Genomic DNA, 15084 nt, shown 5'->3' on the forward strand with positions numbered 1-15084 from the left:
TAGCAATGTTTTTTACCCACAGAAAATGGCTTACTAGTTTCAGACAGTAAAGCAGGACCTTGCTGCACTCTGGTGTGCCTTGTTTGTCCCCGTGGTGGCTCAGCAGCTAATGGATGCTAGGTTTTGAAGACCTATCTCAGTCCTTAAAAAGCAAATCTCTTAAAAGGGGTCCTGGAACTGTCCCACAAAAGCTTCGTGTTTTCCCCTTTCCCTTGGCCATTCTTGTCCCCTGGTCCCAGACACAGGAAACCTGGTATCCACACTGATCGTGGTGTGGTCTGTCTAAAGTGAGTGGGTACCACTATCTCCATACACCCTCGCCTTCTTCTGAGAGCTTCAGCAAAGCAGCTCAGGAGCAAGGAAAAAAGCATAGCCCTCTCCTCTGCCCTGGAGCTCTGCACATCCCAGGAGATGAAGCCAAGGGGAGATATCCCACACAGCACCTAGGTAATTGTGACTCTGTTGGAGAGGAGCAAGGTTCCTGGTAGAGTGAGGCAGCTCATAGGAGAGCAAAGAGCTCTGCAGAAAGGAACATACTTTAAACAAAATATTTATAATATGATCCAGTGGTAATAGCTATTCTCACGCTCTGCTTTCTCAGCGCAATGATGCAAAACAAATGTGTAGTTAAAGTAGAGGAAGAGAAAAAAAAAAAAAGTAGAAGAAAAGGAGACAGCTTTCCCACTTCAGAGAGCAGCTGTGGAGCCTTCACAGCTGTAAATCTCTGAGCTGCACATCAGTGCTGGTGAGCTACAAAATCGCTGCAGTACAAACAGCACGATGTGAGCACCCCGGTCATGGTGGGACGGGCAGGATGTGGTGGGGTAGGTCTCTTACCATCAGCAGGGCTGAGCCCTCTGGCAGCAGAGATGACGGAGAGCGTTGGGCTGCCGTGGACAGAGCGGAGGTAGTGCTCCATGTGGGGCGTCACGTAGGGGTGCGGTGGGCTGAAGGGTGATTCGCCTGGCCCAGCAGGGTGAGGAGACAGACGGATGAGGGAGATGTCGGAGATGACGGGGCTGCCGCTCAGGGGAGGAGGCCTGGGGAGGAAACAAAGACGCAATCACCTATGGCTGTCTGGTTGGACTCACGAGGAAGGAGGTTGAGGAGGGAGTTAAACATTGTATGGTGTGCCTTGTGGGGCTGGGGCTGTCTGAGGCTACAGCAGTCCTGTGTGCATGGAGCCGACCCAGCACCTGTGTGGGGAGAATGAGGATGCAGGGACATCCAAGGCTTCCAGCCTGCTGCTTGGCCACATGAATGGCAGCCCTGGGCACATAGTCCTCCCACTCGCGTCAATCAGGGCTTGCACAAACCTCGTTGACAGGTCGGCCTTACAGTTCAGAGGGCAAAAGTTCAGGAGAGGTTTTATTGCATGCTTTCTGGGGGCCACCACTGCTAAATGCCGCAGATCTTCCCCAGGCGAAGTGTTACCTGAGAAAGCAGTCAGTAAACACTGGGGAGTCAGCAGGTAACAAGAAGTCAGAGGCATGTTTTTGGCACTTGAGTGGTTTTCACAGGGTGGGCAAGGATGGTATAGAAAGCACACAGATATCTCCCTGCCACATCCTCCATCTCTTACACAAACCACAGAGGGTGCAAGGAGAGGAGAAAAATATTTTGACCTGAGAAATGGAGAATTTGAACTAGGCACTGAAACAGGCAGGCTAAAAGAAAGAGCTAATTCTGCTTTGCGTTAGACTTTGCTGTACTAGCAGGCTGCTGGGAGTGGAGCTGCTCAGACACGGGGCTGCTGCTTGGGACTGAGAAATTCAGGTATACCACCTGCACCTCAGGTCCCACCCTCCTTATCAACAGCTCAGGTGCACTGTAATTTATTTATAATGCTTGCATATCAACAAAACCACACAGAAATGTAATACGAGCTTTGCAGACCTATTCAGCAGTTTATGAGCATGTTTGTCTTTGTTTGATCTTCTGTGCGTTTCTCTGTCTTTCTGATAAATTAGTAAACCTTGTGGCTTTTTGAACACTTTCTGCTGATGTGTAGTAAATTAAATGTCTTTTAAAATATTTATAGTTCAAAGTACTCTTCTATAGCACTACACACCATGGGTTACTGGTGTGAAATAGAAGGCAGTGAAGCAAAGCTCAGTAATGGTCTTGCAGTGATGCGCTGCCAACTTGAGCGCTCCTCACACCAAGACCTGGGTTCCACCAGAGGAATAATAGAACCATAGAATATTTAGGGCTGGAAAGACCAATAATATGAGCCAGTCCAACCATCAACCCATATCTGTGACTGCTCCAGACCACACCACCCAGTGCCACATCTCCACGGTTCTTTATACAGCTTCAGGGACAGTGACTCCTCCACCACCCTGGGCAGCCTGTGCCAATACCTCACCACTCTTTCAAGGAATAAATTTTTCCTAATATTTAACCTGAACGTCCCCTGACTCAACTTAAGGCCATTACTCTTGTCCTATCTCTGTTACCTGAGAAAAGAGGCTGACCTCCACCTCGCTACAACCTCCTTTCAGGTAGTTGGATCCCCAGCGGGATCCAGCCTGGTTTCTTTCACAGCACCAGAAGACAAATTTATGATGGCATTGCTATTTCAGATCTCATAACTTCCCCACCTGCACTGTTACAGCATTTTGTTACCCAATTTACAGGGCGACTGACGCCGGCCTCTGAAAGTGCCGAGGTGAGCTGTTGCTCAGCACCTCTCACCATGACGTCAGGGGAGCCTGGCTGCAGCCTGTGGGCTGCTTTCTGCCAAGGTCGCTAATAACGTCGGCCGAGCACAGAGCCGACCAATTTATTTCTACCGGGGAGGAGGGAGAAGTGAATCAAAGTCTCTGTTCCAGATTTAGTTTCAATTCATTTCTAATAATCTCCACTGCCTCATCTGGAAAAAATGAAACAGGATTAAAAAAAAAAAATGATGTCATTAAGAAAACATCTGACTAATTTTTATTCTGACGAAGTCTTAATATAAGTGAGGGGGGATGTAAATTAAAAGCAGCCCCAATCTTCCCTGGGCCACAGAGGCTGCCTTAATACATAAGCCATGAAAGAAGTTTTCTTACATATACAATAAGTTCCCTCTTTCATCAGTACTCACAGCTTCTCCCAAAAGGGCTGTGAACTTCTTTGATGCAGGCTTGGAACTATGTATTACCAGGTTTACGAGCCTTTCGAGCCTCTGTGGATCAAACTGTGAGGCCCACATCTAAAATGTATATAACAATATGAAGGGTTTGCTGTTCATTTTCTCCATGCTAAATTGGGCAGAAACTCTGGAGTCCCTCAGAACAGGAAAACTCCACCCTGGCCAAAAAGGTAACACCGGGAAACAGATCAAGAATTCACCCAAAACACATGCAGCTGGAGACCCGGGCTGTATTTCAGTAGGAGGCTGGCCCTGCATCTACAGACCAGGTTGGAGAGCAAGTTCCTCCTGACGGCTCTGCGTAAAGCCTCTGCTTGCCACATCTCCCCACCTGTGTGTCAGGATAATCACGCTCTCATTCAGTCCTGGCTCTGAATGAGATCAGGCAGTGATCACGTCTTGCTGTGATACACATACAATTTCACCAGAGCATATCCCAAAACAGTGTGTCTTCTAGTAGTGTCCTACAGGAATAGGCCAGAACCATAGCTCCTCTGCACCTAATTCCCTAAGGATTTGTCTTTTCCTCTCTTTCTGGTTGTCTCTCTGGCATTATTTCTTGTCCAACTCCCTGTCCGAGATCATGCCATCCCATTACCACTCTTCCAATGGATTTAACTGGGATTCTGGTTTTCAAACAGGCTAAGGGAATCATGTGTCCAAATGCCATTACATTTAATGGGAGCCGGGGACCTGTTTCCCCCACAGCAAGATGCCCACGTTTGATAATCAGTGCTCAGGACTCACACAGAAAATTGTATCTCTGATGAAGTGCACAAGCCCTGATTAATTTCTCCATCCACCAGAAGAGGATCTCCCTTCCCTGCTCACACTGATATTGGGGAGATATTAACTGACCCCGTCTAAGGGCTGCAGGGTAATGCTGTTGGAAGTGTGCTATGCGTAACACTTTACAGAGCTTTGCCAGGGCAATGGGTGACACTCCCCAGAGAGCACACAACTTTGCACTATTTACTTGCCACTTACCAGCCATCCCCAAACCTTGAACCATCTCACTGTGGGTCTGAAGCCTCCATAAAGGAGGAGCAATGAAGAAGTTGCACATTTCTGAAATAATCTCCATCATTTAAATAAAACCCAGAAAAATGGGGACAGTTAACCAACACTGACTTCCCATGACTAGTCTAAATTAATGTTTACGTGCCAAATGTATTCATTCAGCAGAAAACAAAGGGCTGAATACTTTTCCATATGCTTAATGGAATATGGACGGTTATAGGCAATTGTTTTGGTGTGCAATAAAAAACCTGCATAGTGGCTACCCAGGAATGGAAGCTAGGAACAGAACTGCTCTTGTGGGGGTAACACTGCCTGGTAGAGGTTTGCTATGAGAAAAGCAAAAAGAAAAATGCTTTTAAAACCAATGATCACATCCAAACTCTGCATAAAAATCCTTGGTTTTGTTCCTTAGGATAAATCAAACATCCTGGCCTCATTTTCACAAGCCATTAGTATCCAGAACACCTCTCCAGGTCCACGGGAGATGTAGAACCATAGGGAAACCCAAAAAGGGACCATGCTCATGGCAGACATTCTATGTATGGGATGCCACTGTTTTGCACAGTAGGAAACCTACAGTGCCCCAGTTAAATGGTTCAGTCTAAACAGCCCTTGCTAGCCCCTTGACTTTACCTCTGTTTATTTCTGATTTAAGGTCCGTTACAGCAGGAAGGGCAAAAGGTCATGACTTGAGCGGTACCCTCAGGATGAAACCCTCAAAACAAGGTACCTTTCAGAGGTCAAACGTGAGCCACAATGATATAATTCATGTGGTATTTCATCATTCACAAAGATTGCCCCCCTCCCATTTTTTTCCACTTGGAAAGCAAAGGATGCGCAGATCGTGGTGTGCCAGGAGGAAGTTGTCCTGACCTTATATGCCTGCCTGAGAGCCTGACAATGATGTGAAAGAGAATCTTCCCTGCTTCCTAGCTCTCTCAGCACCACAACGAAGTTCTAGCAGTCCAATAAAGCAACCCAATGCTCTGTGATGGAGCTGGAGGCCTGAAGATGCCAGCTTCATGGCCCACTGGGAAGAAGGAGACCCAAGACAAATCACCGCTAACTCCCAGCCCTCCCCTGCTGGGATGTTTCTCTGTTTTTCCTGTATTTTCTCAGCTTTAAAATGAGATTAATACATTATTTCTTTATACTCTGAAAAATGGGTATTACAGAAAATCGAGGTTACCTTTACCAATTCAGCAACTAATGCTCTCGCTGTGAAGCTGGATAAAAATTTCTACAGCTTCTCTGCAGAAATGTAAGGGACATGCTTTGGGCAGTTCCCATTTTCTTCTTTCCCCTCAAATATAGCTTTGAGGCATTGAAAACTAGAAAAATAATTAAAAAAAAAAAAAAAAAAAGATATTTAAACAGTGAGGGCAAATTCTCATTAGAACAGTTTATGAAGGGAAGTGGTAAATACAGCACTACTGCAACACTTTATGGCAAAACTAGATGTTTTTCTAAAAGATGCGTTCTAACTGTTTGGAGGTTTAGAGTTTTAATGCTAGGAAAGAGTAATTTATCCCAGTGTAGAAATGAAAGGGGAAGGAGTTCTATGGTTGGTGTCACAGATGTTAGATCAGATAACTGTGGTAGCTGCTGTGGGTCTTCACACAGAAAAAAATCTTCGAATATAAAAAACCCTTATTTATGGATTTGTGGTTAGGGCCCTGCTTTTAGAAGAATTTATTTAGGCATTATGAAAAATCCCACTGCACATCCATTGGCAGTGGTAGTCGTCTAAACGCCTTTAAAAATCATGCCTTGAAGTCTAATCTTGTACCATTGAAGTTGAAGGAAACTCTGCCACTGACTCTGGCTGGGGGAACAAGAATGGGCCTCCAATTGGTTGATCATTCTGTTTTCCAGCCACATCATGGAAACAGCATAGTAAACTATGATGGGTACAGTTTCTTAGTAAATTTTTCTCCATTCCTTAGAAAAATGCATTCAGGACTTTATGCAACTTCTATACCATGAGGTCAGTTTTATATATTTGTTCCAAGTAAGAAAAATGGTTTTTTTTGTTTGTTTTTTTTTGTTTTGTTTTTTTTTTTTTTGTTTTGTTTTTTTAGCTCTAAAGCTTAAGATAAAGCCAAACATCTTTCATTTTTCCTTATGAAAGACCATTCTGTTTTCAGACACACCTGACTTAATCCATAGGTTAAAATACCTAAAACCAAGAACAAATGTAACAAAGGTTTAAAATCCACTTAATATGGCTGTATTAATATTTTTAATCAATGAAATAAAAAGTGTTTTCATTTAGAACTTCAATTTTTTTTTTAATCTAAAGTCCACCAGAAGTTAGCAATGTTCTTGAGCTGGCGAGTTGCTCACAGCACGTGGGGACCACAGCATCGCTTGGAAGAAGCAAAGCTGGCAGCAGAAGTAACCCTGTATAGGAAGTGGTCCTCAGAATAGAAACTGTGCTATCTACATACAGATTTTTATTCTACTTACACAACAATTAGCACAACGAAGGTCTAGCCTTGGCTGACACTTAAAGGCACAACTGCAACACAACACAACAACAATATTTGCTATTAAAATGGAAGAAAAACACATATTTTAAATAACTAAGATTGCCCTCCATTATGCAACAGACAAAGAAGTCAGACATCAAAGCTAGAAATCAGAGTTGATATGAGACCCTCAAACCCAAATCAAATTAGTGTCTTGAGGAGAGATCTTTGATTTAAGCTTAACAGTGGTGATTTTTTCCTGGGTTGTTTTGTACTTAATCAGCCACACAGCCCACTGTGCAGACGTATGTTCCCAAAACACATCAAAGAGAGTAAACATTCTGTTTCAGATCCTAATATTCCTTTTTTATCCAATTACCTTACTTACACGATCTTTTAATTTACATTCTGAAAGCCCAACTTTTCACATAATCTTTCCTTTAGCAGTGGAGGTAGAAGGATGACCACCTCAGTTCTTGTGAGATATCCGCCAAGAAAACCACAACAACACAATGAATAAATCAAAGCATGGTAGATGAGTCTCTAAGATAGTTTCTTGAGAGATTAATGATGAAAACCTTCAGCGAAGAAGAATATTTTAAGAAGGGGAACTTCAAGGAAGGTGGCTGAGGGGAAGAGAGAAAAGAAAGGTGAGAGAAAAGGCATAAAAGAAAGCATGGATAGAAGTCATGGAAGTCATTGGCATGGAAGAGCCAATGAAAGCAATCTAGTGACAGACCGAAGGAGTGATGCAAACCTGGAGGTGTGTGAATTTCTGGTTCAAGCCACCAGACATGAGAATCTGGTTCTGAAAGCCACAGGATAAGAAAGCTGGGGGGCAAAGATGCTGCAAGTTCATGGCAGGGAAGGGATGAAGGCTTGGAAGCAACTGCAGATTGCAGGGGGCTAGCAAAGTGGGAAGCAGTGAGGAGTGAGATGGTGCCAGGTGAAGGCACAGACCGAATCTCAAAGGCAGAGCTGAGCAGGGGGATGAGGGAGACCTGAAGAGATGTTCAACTAGGGGGAGTGTGGGAAGTGGATGCTAGAAAGATATGTTGGATGTGACACAGCTGTTTATCTGCATCTGACTGATTTCCCTTGGGACACATGGTAAGGATATAAGCGCTTTTGAGTGGGTATTTTGCTCATAGCTGTGAAGATAGTGGGGTTGGGAAAACAAATGGGAAGTGTATGTGTGTGGGGAGGAGATATTAATTTTTCATCCCTCCCTAGTATCTTCTTGCCACGCTACTTTTGGGTGTTGCTTTTCTGCCTTAAAAGAAAATGACATTCACATGCTATGGAGCAGCTTAACATTTTAAAGACTGTACTTACAGTATTTCTGAAAAGTCCTTTTCCATGTTACGCTGGCCTGTCCTGGAGATGGTACATCAGTGGCAGCAACAGCACAGCAGTGGAGCTCATGGAAGAGTCAAGCAAACTGAGGAAAATGCTTATTCATTCATTACACTTTAAATCTGCCTTGGCTCCGTACCCGTCATATCCCAGAAAGGCAAAAAGGGACCATTCCTCTTCATCATGACTGTAATACAATCAACTGGCTGCAGCATTACTCCAACCAATGTTAACTAACGGAGTCTATGTCAGACATCTATAATTTCATGTTAACAAATTAGGTAGACTCCTGCATTTCCTGGTACCTTGAATGCCCAAGAAGCTCATAACTTTTCTTTATATGCAAAATGTCAGGGAAAGGGCAAACAATGTTATGCCAGAAGACCATAGCCAAATCACTTGGTTGGAATGTGCTGTAAATCATGGGGTGAATGGAAAATGAATCTTTGTTCCAAAGCAGTGTCTTCCAGCATTAATATTGCTGCTAATACCCTCCTTTTTCTATTGGGAATGTTCTCTTCCCATAACCCAACCTCCTGAAATCCTATAATTAAGCAAGGCACTGAGGAAGGAAAACCTAGACCCAATTAATTATAAAACACCTGAAATGTCTTATTTCTCTCTTCCAAAGTACACGGGAAAACCACTGGACTTCATGCTTTAGAAAGATGCCATGCTTGCTCTAGACAGCAGTAAGCTGTTGTAACCAACTGGCAGTACCAGAAAAATGGTTAACAAAGGGGAATAAAAAGGAACAGGGACAGGTACACCACAGATCTCTACAAAGTCTTTTTAGACACAGCAGTCAGAGGAGTTCTGTAGGAACAGGTGACTGTGATAGCCACACAGAAATATCTCACGCACGCACACCCCAGATACGCTGCTGCTGTGCCGCGTGTACCTGTCTCTGGTGCATCACAGCACAAAGAAGAAAAAGACACACATTCCTATAATAGCAAAGCTTTGGGTTGGAGCCTGACGGGTTTTCAGTAGGAATTAATTTTATTGCCATTTGACACATTTTAAACAGCAACAGCACTCACAGAAACCTCCAAAGGGAAATATTCACGAACAATATATAATAAATACATTGATTTCTAATAATAACCATCTGCCCTAAATCTTCTTGCTGACAGGTTTAGTTGGACCAAAGGCCCCTTTCACATCTACTTCATGACAGTTCCCATCACTACATAAAGACTTTGAAGTGCCCTAACGTGCAGTAAAACGCAAGATAACCTACCAAACTGTCAATATTTCTTTGCTTCTAAAAGGAAATGCTAATGGCACTCAAAGAGCTCAAGATGTAATGTAAGATCTGATCCAGCAGGCTGGCTGATCTAACCATCCTTTCCTTTGCTATGTGGATGTGGAACAGCTAGTAATTACATGCTGAAAAGCAGAACTAGGCAAAAGTTTTTTACTGATAAAATGACTACAAGGAGAAAAGCCTTTTTATTTCTAGCGAGATTTTCTCTCTGAAATGCCCTGTGTTTCCTGCGCAAAGTAAGAGAATTAACAATATCCTTCTCCTCATTTTAATTTCCTCTTTTTAATCTATCTCTTTTTTTAAAAAAAAAAAAACTTTTTTTTTAATCATTAGGAAAAAAAAAAGGTGAAGCAGAATGAAACATGCATGTTTTTTAAAAAATGTCAATACTCAGCAGTTAATTTTCATAGGGAAAAGATGAACACAGTTCAGAGAAAGCAGGACCTCATTTCAATTGACCATGTTAAACACCTGGCTTTTCTCTATCATCTCCAGCTTGCAGTATAACACTGAGGAAGGCTCTACTGCAAGGGAAATTAAATGTGATAAGCCAAAGCCCAGGCCTATAGTAAAACCTCAGCACTGGTAGTGGAGTTGTGCAACTCATACAGACTTCAAAGGAGCCAGGCTGCCCCCTGAGATCATCAACCCACGATAAGAAGGGATGCGGTGTTTTGTATCATCAACCACGTACTGCCTCAAAATCCATTTGTGTCATTCCTCAACAGCTGCTCTCCTGTTCTTTCAGTTAACAATGGCAAAGGAAATTATTACATTTTTTCAGTTAAGGAGCAGGGAACTGATGTTCCTCATCTATTTACTGCTGAAAAGTTACACCAGTGCTTTTCAACCCGTGGTTTGCAAAACCTTTGGGAATCACAAAGAACTTCTATAGGTGATGTGAAAGACAGCAAAAAAACCCCTGCAAGCCTCCTATCATTCAGGCTAAATTTACTATACCATGCTTGACAGCCCCACTGAAAATTTTCAGGGAGGCCACAGACTGTAATAGCTTGAAAACCCCTCATTGACTCCGTGCTTCCTGATATCAATAAAAATTACATAGAAGACATTCACAGAGTAATCACCAACTGCCACCCCATCCATCCACCAACCCTCTCCACCAGCTTGTACCGGAACAGGCATGAACAGATGGAGTCATCTCTACTCTGCCAGCACCAGGTAACCACATCTCCCCAAGTCAGCAGCTCTAAGTATCCACTGCAACACCTCGCTCCTGCCGCCAGCAGCTCACCACCACGCAAAGGCAGACCTGAGGGCCTCATCTTTCATTCTCTTATCTCATGCAGCTATTCCTTATGCAGACACATTTCTGTATACAAATCCCATTATACTTGACCCTCAGTTCACCCTGTTTCCATTACAACGCTGTAGACTCAACCAGACTTGCTCCAGTGCCAACTCTGTGCTGTCATTCCTTGCGCAGAGTGGTAATAAAGAAATCACTGTTTTAAGCTGACAAAGAACAGATTTCTTACTAAGTAAACACTGATGTTTTGGTAGGGAAATTAAGTTATAAAATTGTGTCTACAAAGGGAGACCATACAGATGGAGTTTGTTAAGAGACAGCAATGCAGTCAACAGTGGTTAATTCAATTGCCTGCTACTTATCAGATTTCTTTTTTTAAAGGCTTATCCAGCTTTTGTAAATGCAAATGCAGAAAAACATTCAAAGAGTCATCACTGATTGCCATTTTAGCTGGAGAGCTATACACGCACACACATGGCTTTTTGAGGAGGAAGGAAGAGCCCGCCCTCGTGCATCTGTCATGGCTATGTCAGGGTCCAGAACATATCACATGTACTAGCCAAGGAGGAGAGGACATGTGAGCACAGCACAGCTCATCACCATGCCACCATGTGCCAGAGATCCATTCACATGTCATGGCCTCACTTCTCCCAGCCACTGCTCTCACTCGACTTCCATGTGTGTGGTGCCTGACACCAACTTACGATGCCCCATACCTTCCTACAGGTCAGTCAAAAGCAAGGCATTAAGCTCAGTTGTGAAAAGACAGGAAATGCAATGTCTCCAGTACTCAGCTGAGCCTTGAATCCCAGCCTCAGATGTCAGATTCCCAAAGTGCTCTATTTGGGAAAAGCATGATGTAAAGTCTCACGTGAGCCAAAAAAATGTTAACATTGTGTGCCCTTTAAATGATGGACTTAGCTGGTAAAATGAGATGTGCTTAGGTTGGAACTATGTAAATACAAGAATTTTATTAAATTTATTAAGGTAAAAATGATTTTTTAAAAAAGAGCTATTGCTGAGTAATTAAGTCACAAAGTATTGGTTCTATTTAAAATTCAAAAGAAGGGCTATTAAACATAATCATATTTTAATGAAAACATTTGCAATGGCTTTAATAATTCAGCACAAAATTTAATTTAAACATTTATCTCCAGTTTTGGAAAAGGCAAACATAGGGCCATTGCACTGCGGTCTGGGAATGAGAAAACAGACTTGCTCAGGTGCACTGGATTATTTAACCTATTTAGACATCAGTGACAAACAAACAAACCAACCCTAGAAATCAAAGCCATGCCAAAATCCTGGCAGCAAGGCTTTCCATGCAGTAGCAGCCTTTGAAAATCCCATTAGTCTTCTCTCAGCACCTTCAAGTATCTTGTGCAGCCCATGCTGCTTGCAGTGAGGTGTGAACTCTTGTGAGCATTCAAGAAGAAGCCAGCTGCTGATGGAGCTGGATGTCTACCTAAGTGTCCACTGGACTGATGTCTATGAGTTTACACTGGACTCGCACTTCATATGTTTTGGGTTTTGCTTTTGTTGCATCTTCCACTTAATTTGCTGAAGTAAGCAAAGGGCATCACACGTGAAAGTAAATCAGGTTTTAAAAATGTTTTGTGGTTTAAATAATCTATAGCATTATTAGAAACCAAGGAAATTCAACTGTCCAGAAGCTAACTTCTACTATTAACAATTCACTTTATGTTCATCACATAACAGTGCAAGTTTTAAAGTCGTTCACAATTTAATGGCAAAATACTTACTCTTGCTCGGTGCTCAGTACACATTTGATACTCACGAACACTGTGAAGATTAGCACAACCATTGACACCTGCTGTAAAAGCTTCCAGCCAAAAAAAAAAAAAAAAAAAGGCACAAGGGGGCACAGTTCATTTTCTATGCTCAGCCATTTGAGGGACAGAGCAAGAGCACGTACAGTCAACACTGCCAGCAATGCCCTCTCTACCTTCTGCCCTCATCCACCAATAAGGGCACCTAAAAGTCTCCAGTTTCCCTTCAGTCTCTAGCTCCGCTATGCTGAGATTTGCTCCCAGATCCTGGAGGCTCTTTCATTTGAAATTCAAAAGCATTCACAGGAGCACAGACCACAGTGCATCATATACAGAGAGGTTATCAGCGTGGTTTTCACCCACTGGATGGTAATGGATGGAGGAGGGCACACTGAAACTGCACAGACACAAACACACAAACCTTTACTGCACTGGAAGTTCACAGATTGCAGTAATTCTGCTGGTGATGTGTGAACCACAGAATTGTCCTTCCTGGGACAAAAGCTACCACTGAACACAGAGATGGTAGGGCTGGGGTTGGGCTTAGGAAAGGCAAAGCAATGAAATCAATCACAGCAACCAGAATCTGGATCAAGGCCAGTTTGGCAATGCAGTCAGAAACCAAATGAAGGGACAGGAAACCACTGAACTCAGTGCAATTTTAATGGGAGGAAGCATGATCTGCTCTTCAGAGCAGGGCACCTCGAGGAATTTTCTGTCCTCGTCTGTCTGTCCCATTTGCTCACTGAGTAACACAAGCAATACACTGCACCAGTTTGATATACCCGAAGCAATGCAATCTCTGTATGGAAACAAAGCCCAAGTCTCTGCTCTGCTCAGCATCATTCTTATCAAAACCCATCGCATGCTTCAACAAAAACGCAAACCCTGCTCTGCAGATATCAAGCGTGGAGAAAGCAAGCTGATAGGATACTGGACCCAAAGGGAAAGAAGTTACAGCCCCCAGTGCTCTCACCTCTCACCTTCCTCTCATTTGGCAGACGCTGTCTCTTAAACAAACAAACAAACAACTATGTGAAGATTTCTTATTCTTGCGGTAACACTCATCTCGGCACTGACAGGATTCAAACCAGACGCGGTTGTGGGAAATCTGGAGTCATACCAGGTTTAGCTCTCAAATGCCAAGAGAGGTCAAGACCCAGCCAAGCCTTGAATAGATGACTTGCAAAGAAAATCCCAGGACATGGAGGAAGTAGTGCTGGTGAGAGCAGGTTTTTCCTCTGACTCACCAGGCAATGCCACATGATGGTGCTCTGGTGAGGAACATGAAGCAGCTGTCATTCTCATTCACTACAGTCCCAAAATTCAGTGTATTCATCCTCAATAGAGGTCCCATGGGACTCTCAGAAAAACAGGGCTTGCAAAATATCTAAACTGACTCAGTTCCATGTTAGACTCTTACATTCTGGTCATCTCCTCACTGCTGGCCTGGAGGGATGGATTAATTTTTCCTGACCTAACCTGACATTTGGTTTGGTTATGCATGTGTACATGATTCCTTTTACAATGATGGCTGGAAATTCAGTCGGAATTTAGAAGTTTGCTTTTCAACAAGTGACTAAAATGATTTGGGAGTGCTGACACTGGTTTCACCATGAAAGGTGAAACTGTGATCAGCTCTCTGTTCAAAGACGTTTACAGGGAATAAGAGACAAACAGGTAATAATTGTACTTAAGCATTCAACTGTACTGGACAAAAGTCCAGTAGACACTTTGCTTTTCATGTGTTCATGGCATTACTTCTTACACAGAAACAGTTGGGCTGGAGGACTAAGAAGAAAGGGGAAAAGCTAGAAATAACTTTTGCCTAATTTATCCTCTGGGAACTAACTTCAATATCCTCTCTGGTCTGCAGATATTAGAATCCACCCCAATCTGGGCCCTGCTGTATACCATGGAGCTGAAGTCTCTTTTCATTAAAGCTTAATTTGTACTTTGTCAAAATTATTAAAAGAAACATTACAAAAGTGAAACCCTTCATGAGAATACCAACAAATAATCCGTTAGTGTAACAGGTCTGAAGCCAGCTGCCAAGTCTATACTGTCACATGAAAAATCTCCAACATTAACTGTTTTTCCAGCATGACTACACAGGAGTGTTTAGTAATAACTCCTTTTTATGGTGCCTTCAGAAGAACACCTCTAGCCAGGCCAATATGTGAGCATGCACCTAAGCTCCTCTAAAGTCAACATTTAAGCATACATTTATAATTAAGCATATAGCCAGGTTTTTCCTGAACTGAGACAGCCTTACAATCCGTAGCCTGAATTTCTTCTCTGGATGTTCCTCTGCCTCATCAGCTCATCATTTCTTATCAAATCTCTCCTGCAAGTACCTCTTTCTTTCCTATTATCCAGTAGATTCATCTTCCTTTCATTTACTGATTTGATGACTGAATGCTTTAATTCCTTCACTCCCTTATCCTTCTACATTCTGCTATTTTGTCATCCACAATGCAGTTTTCTCTTGTAAGATATTGTGCTACACTTGATAGCATAAAAGTTAGTATATGAAATCAAATGTTATATCTCAGAACTCACACAAATAGTCACAAACAAAAATACACATGCAGGAGCACCGCTTTAACGCAGCTGTAAGTCTGAAGCTTTCCTATTGGTCATGTACTAACCACAATCTGGTAGTCCTTCTACTACCAGTGGTAATTTGGGATGTGTGGTTACCTTGTGGGATCTTAAGAGGCTTTCAGATGAAACACTCAGCTAGCAGGTAACACGTCTTGTTGCTG

General features: G+C 42.9%; 1 protein-coding gene across 5 annotated transcripts in view; it reads right to left on the reverse strand.

The window, feature by feature from the left end:
* Positions 1-15084, reverse strand: part of GLI2 (GLI family zinc finger 2) — a 177387-nt gene that overhangs the window by 37376 nt on the left and 124927 nt on the right. For all 5 annotated transcript variants that reach the window (XM_052675717.1, XM_052675716.1, XM_052675712.1 and 2 more), the window contains exon 4: positions 838-1040. In XM_052675717.1, coding sequence (XP_052531677.1) covers positions 838-1040 — 203 coding nt within the window. The remainder of the gene's footprint in view (positions 1-837; positions 1041-15084) is intronic.

Source organism: Tympanuchus pallidicinctus, unplaced genomic scaffold (assembly GCF_026119805.1).
Source record: "Tympanuchus pallidicinctus isolate F22 unplaced genomic scaffold, pur_lepc_1.0 scaffold15, whole genome shotgun sequence".
NCBI classification, from domain to species: domain Eukaryota; kingdom Metazoa; phylum Chordata; class Aves; order Galliformes; family Phasianidae; genus Tympanuchus; species Tympanuchus pallidicinctus.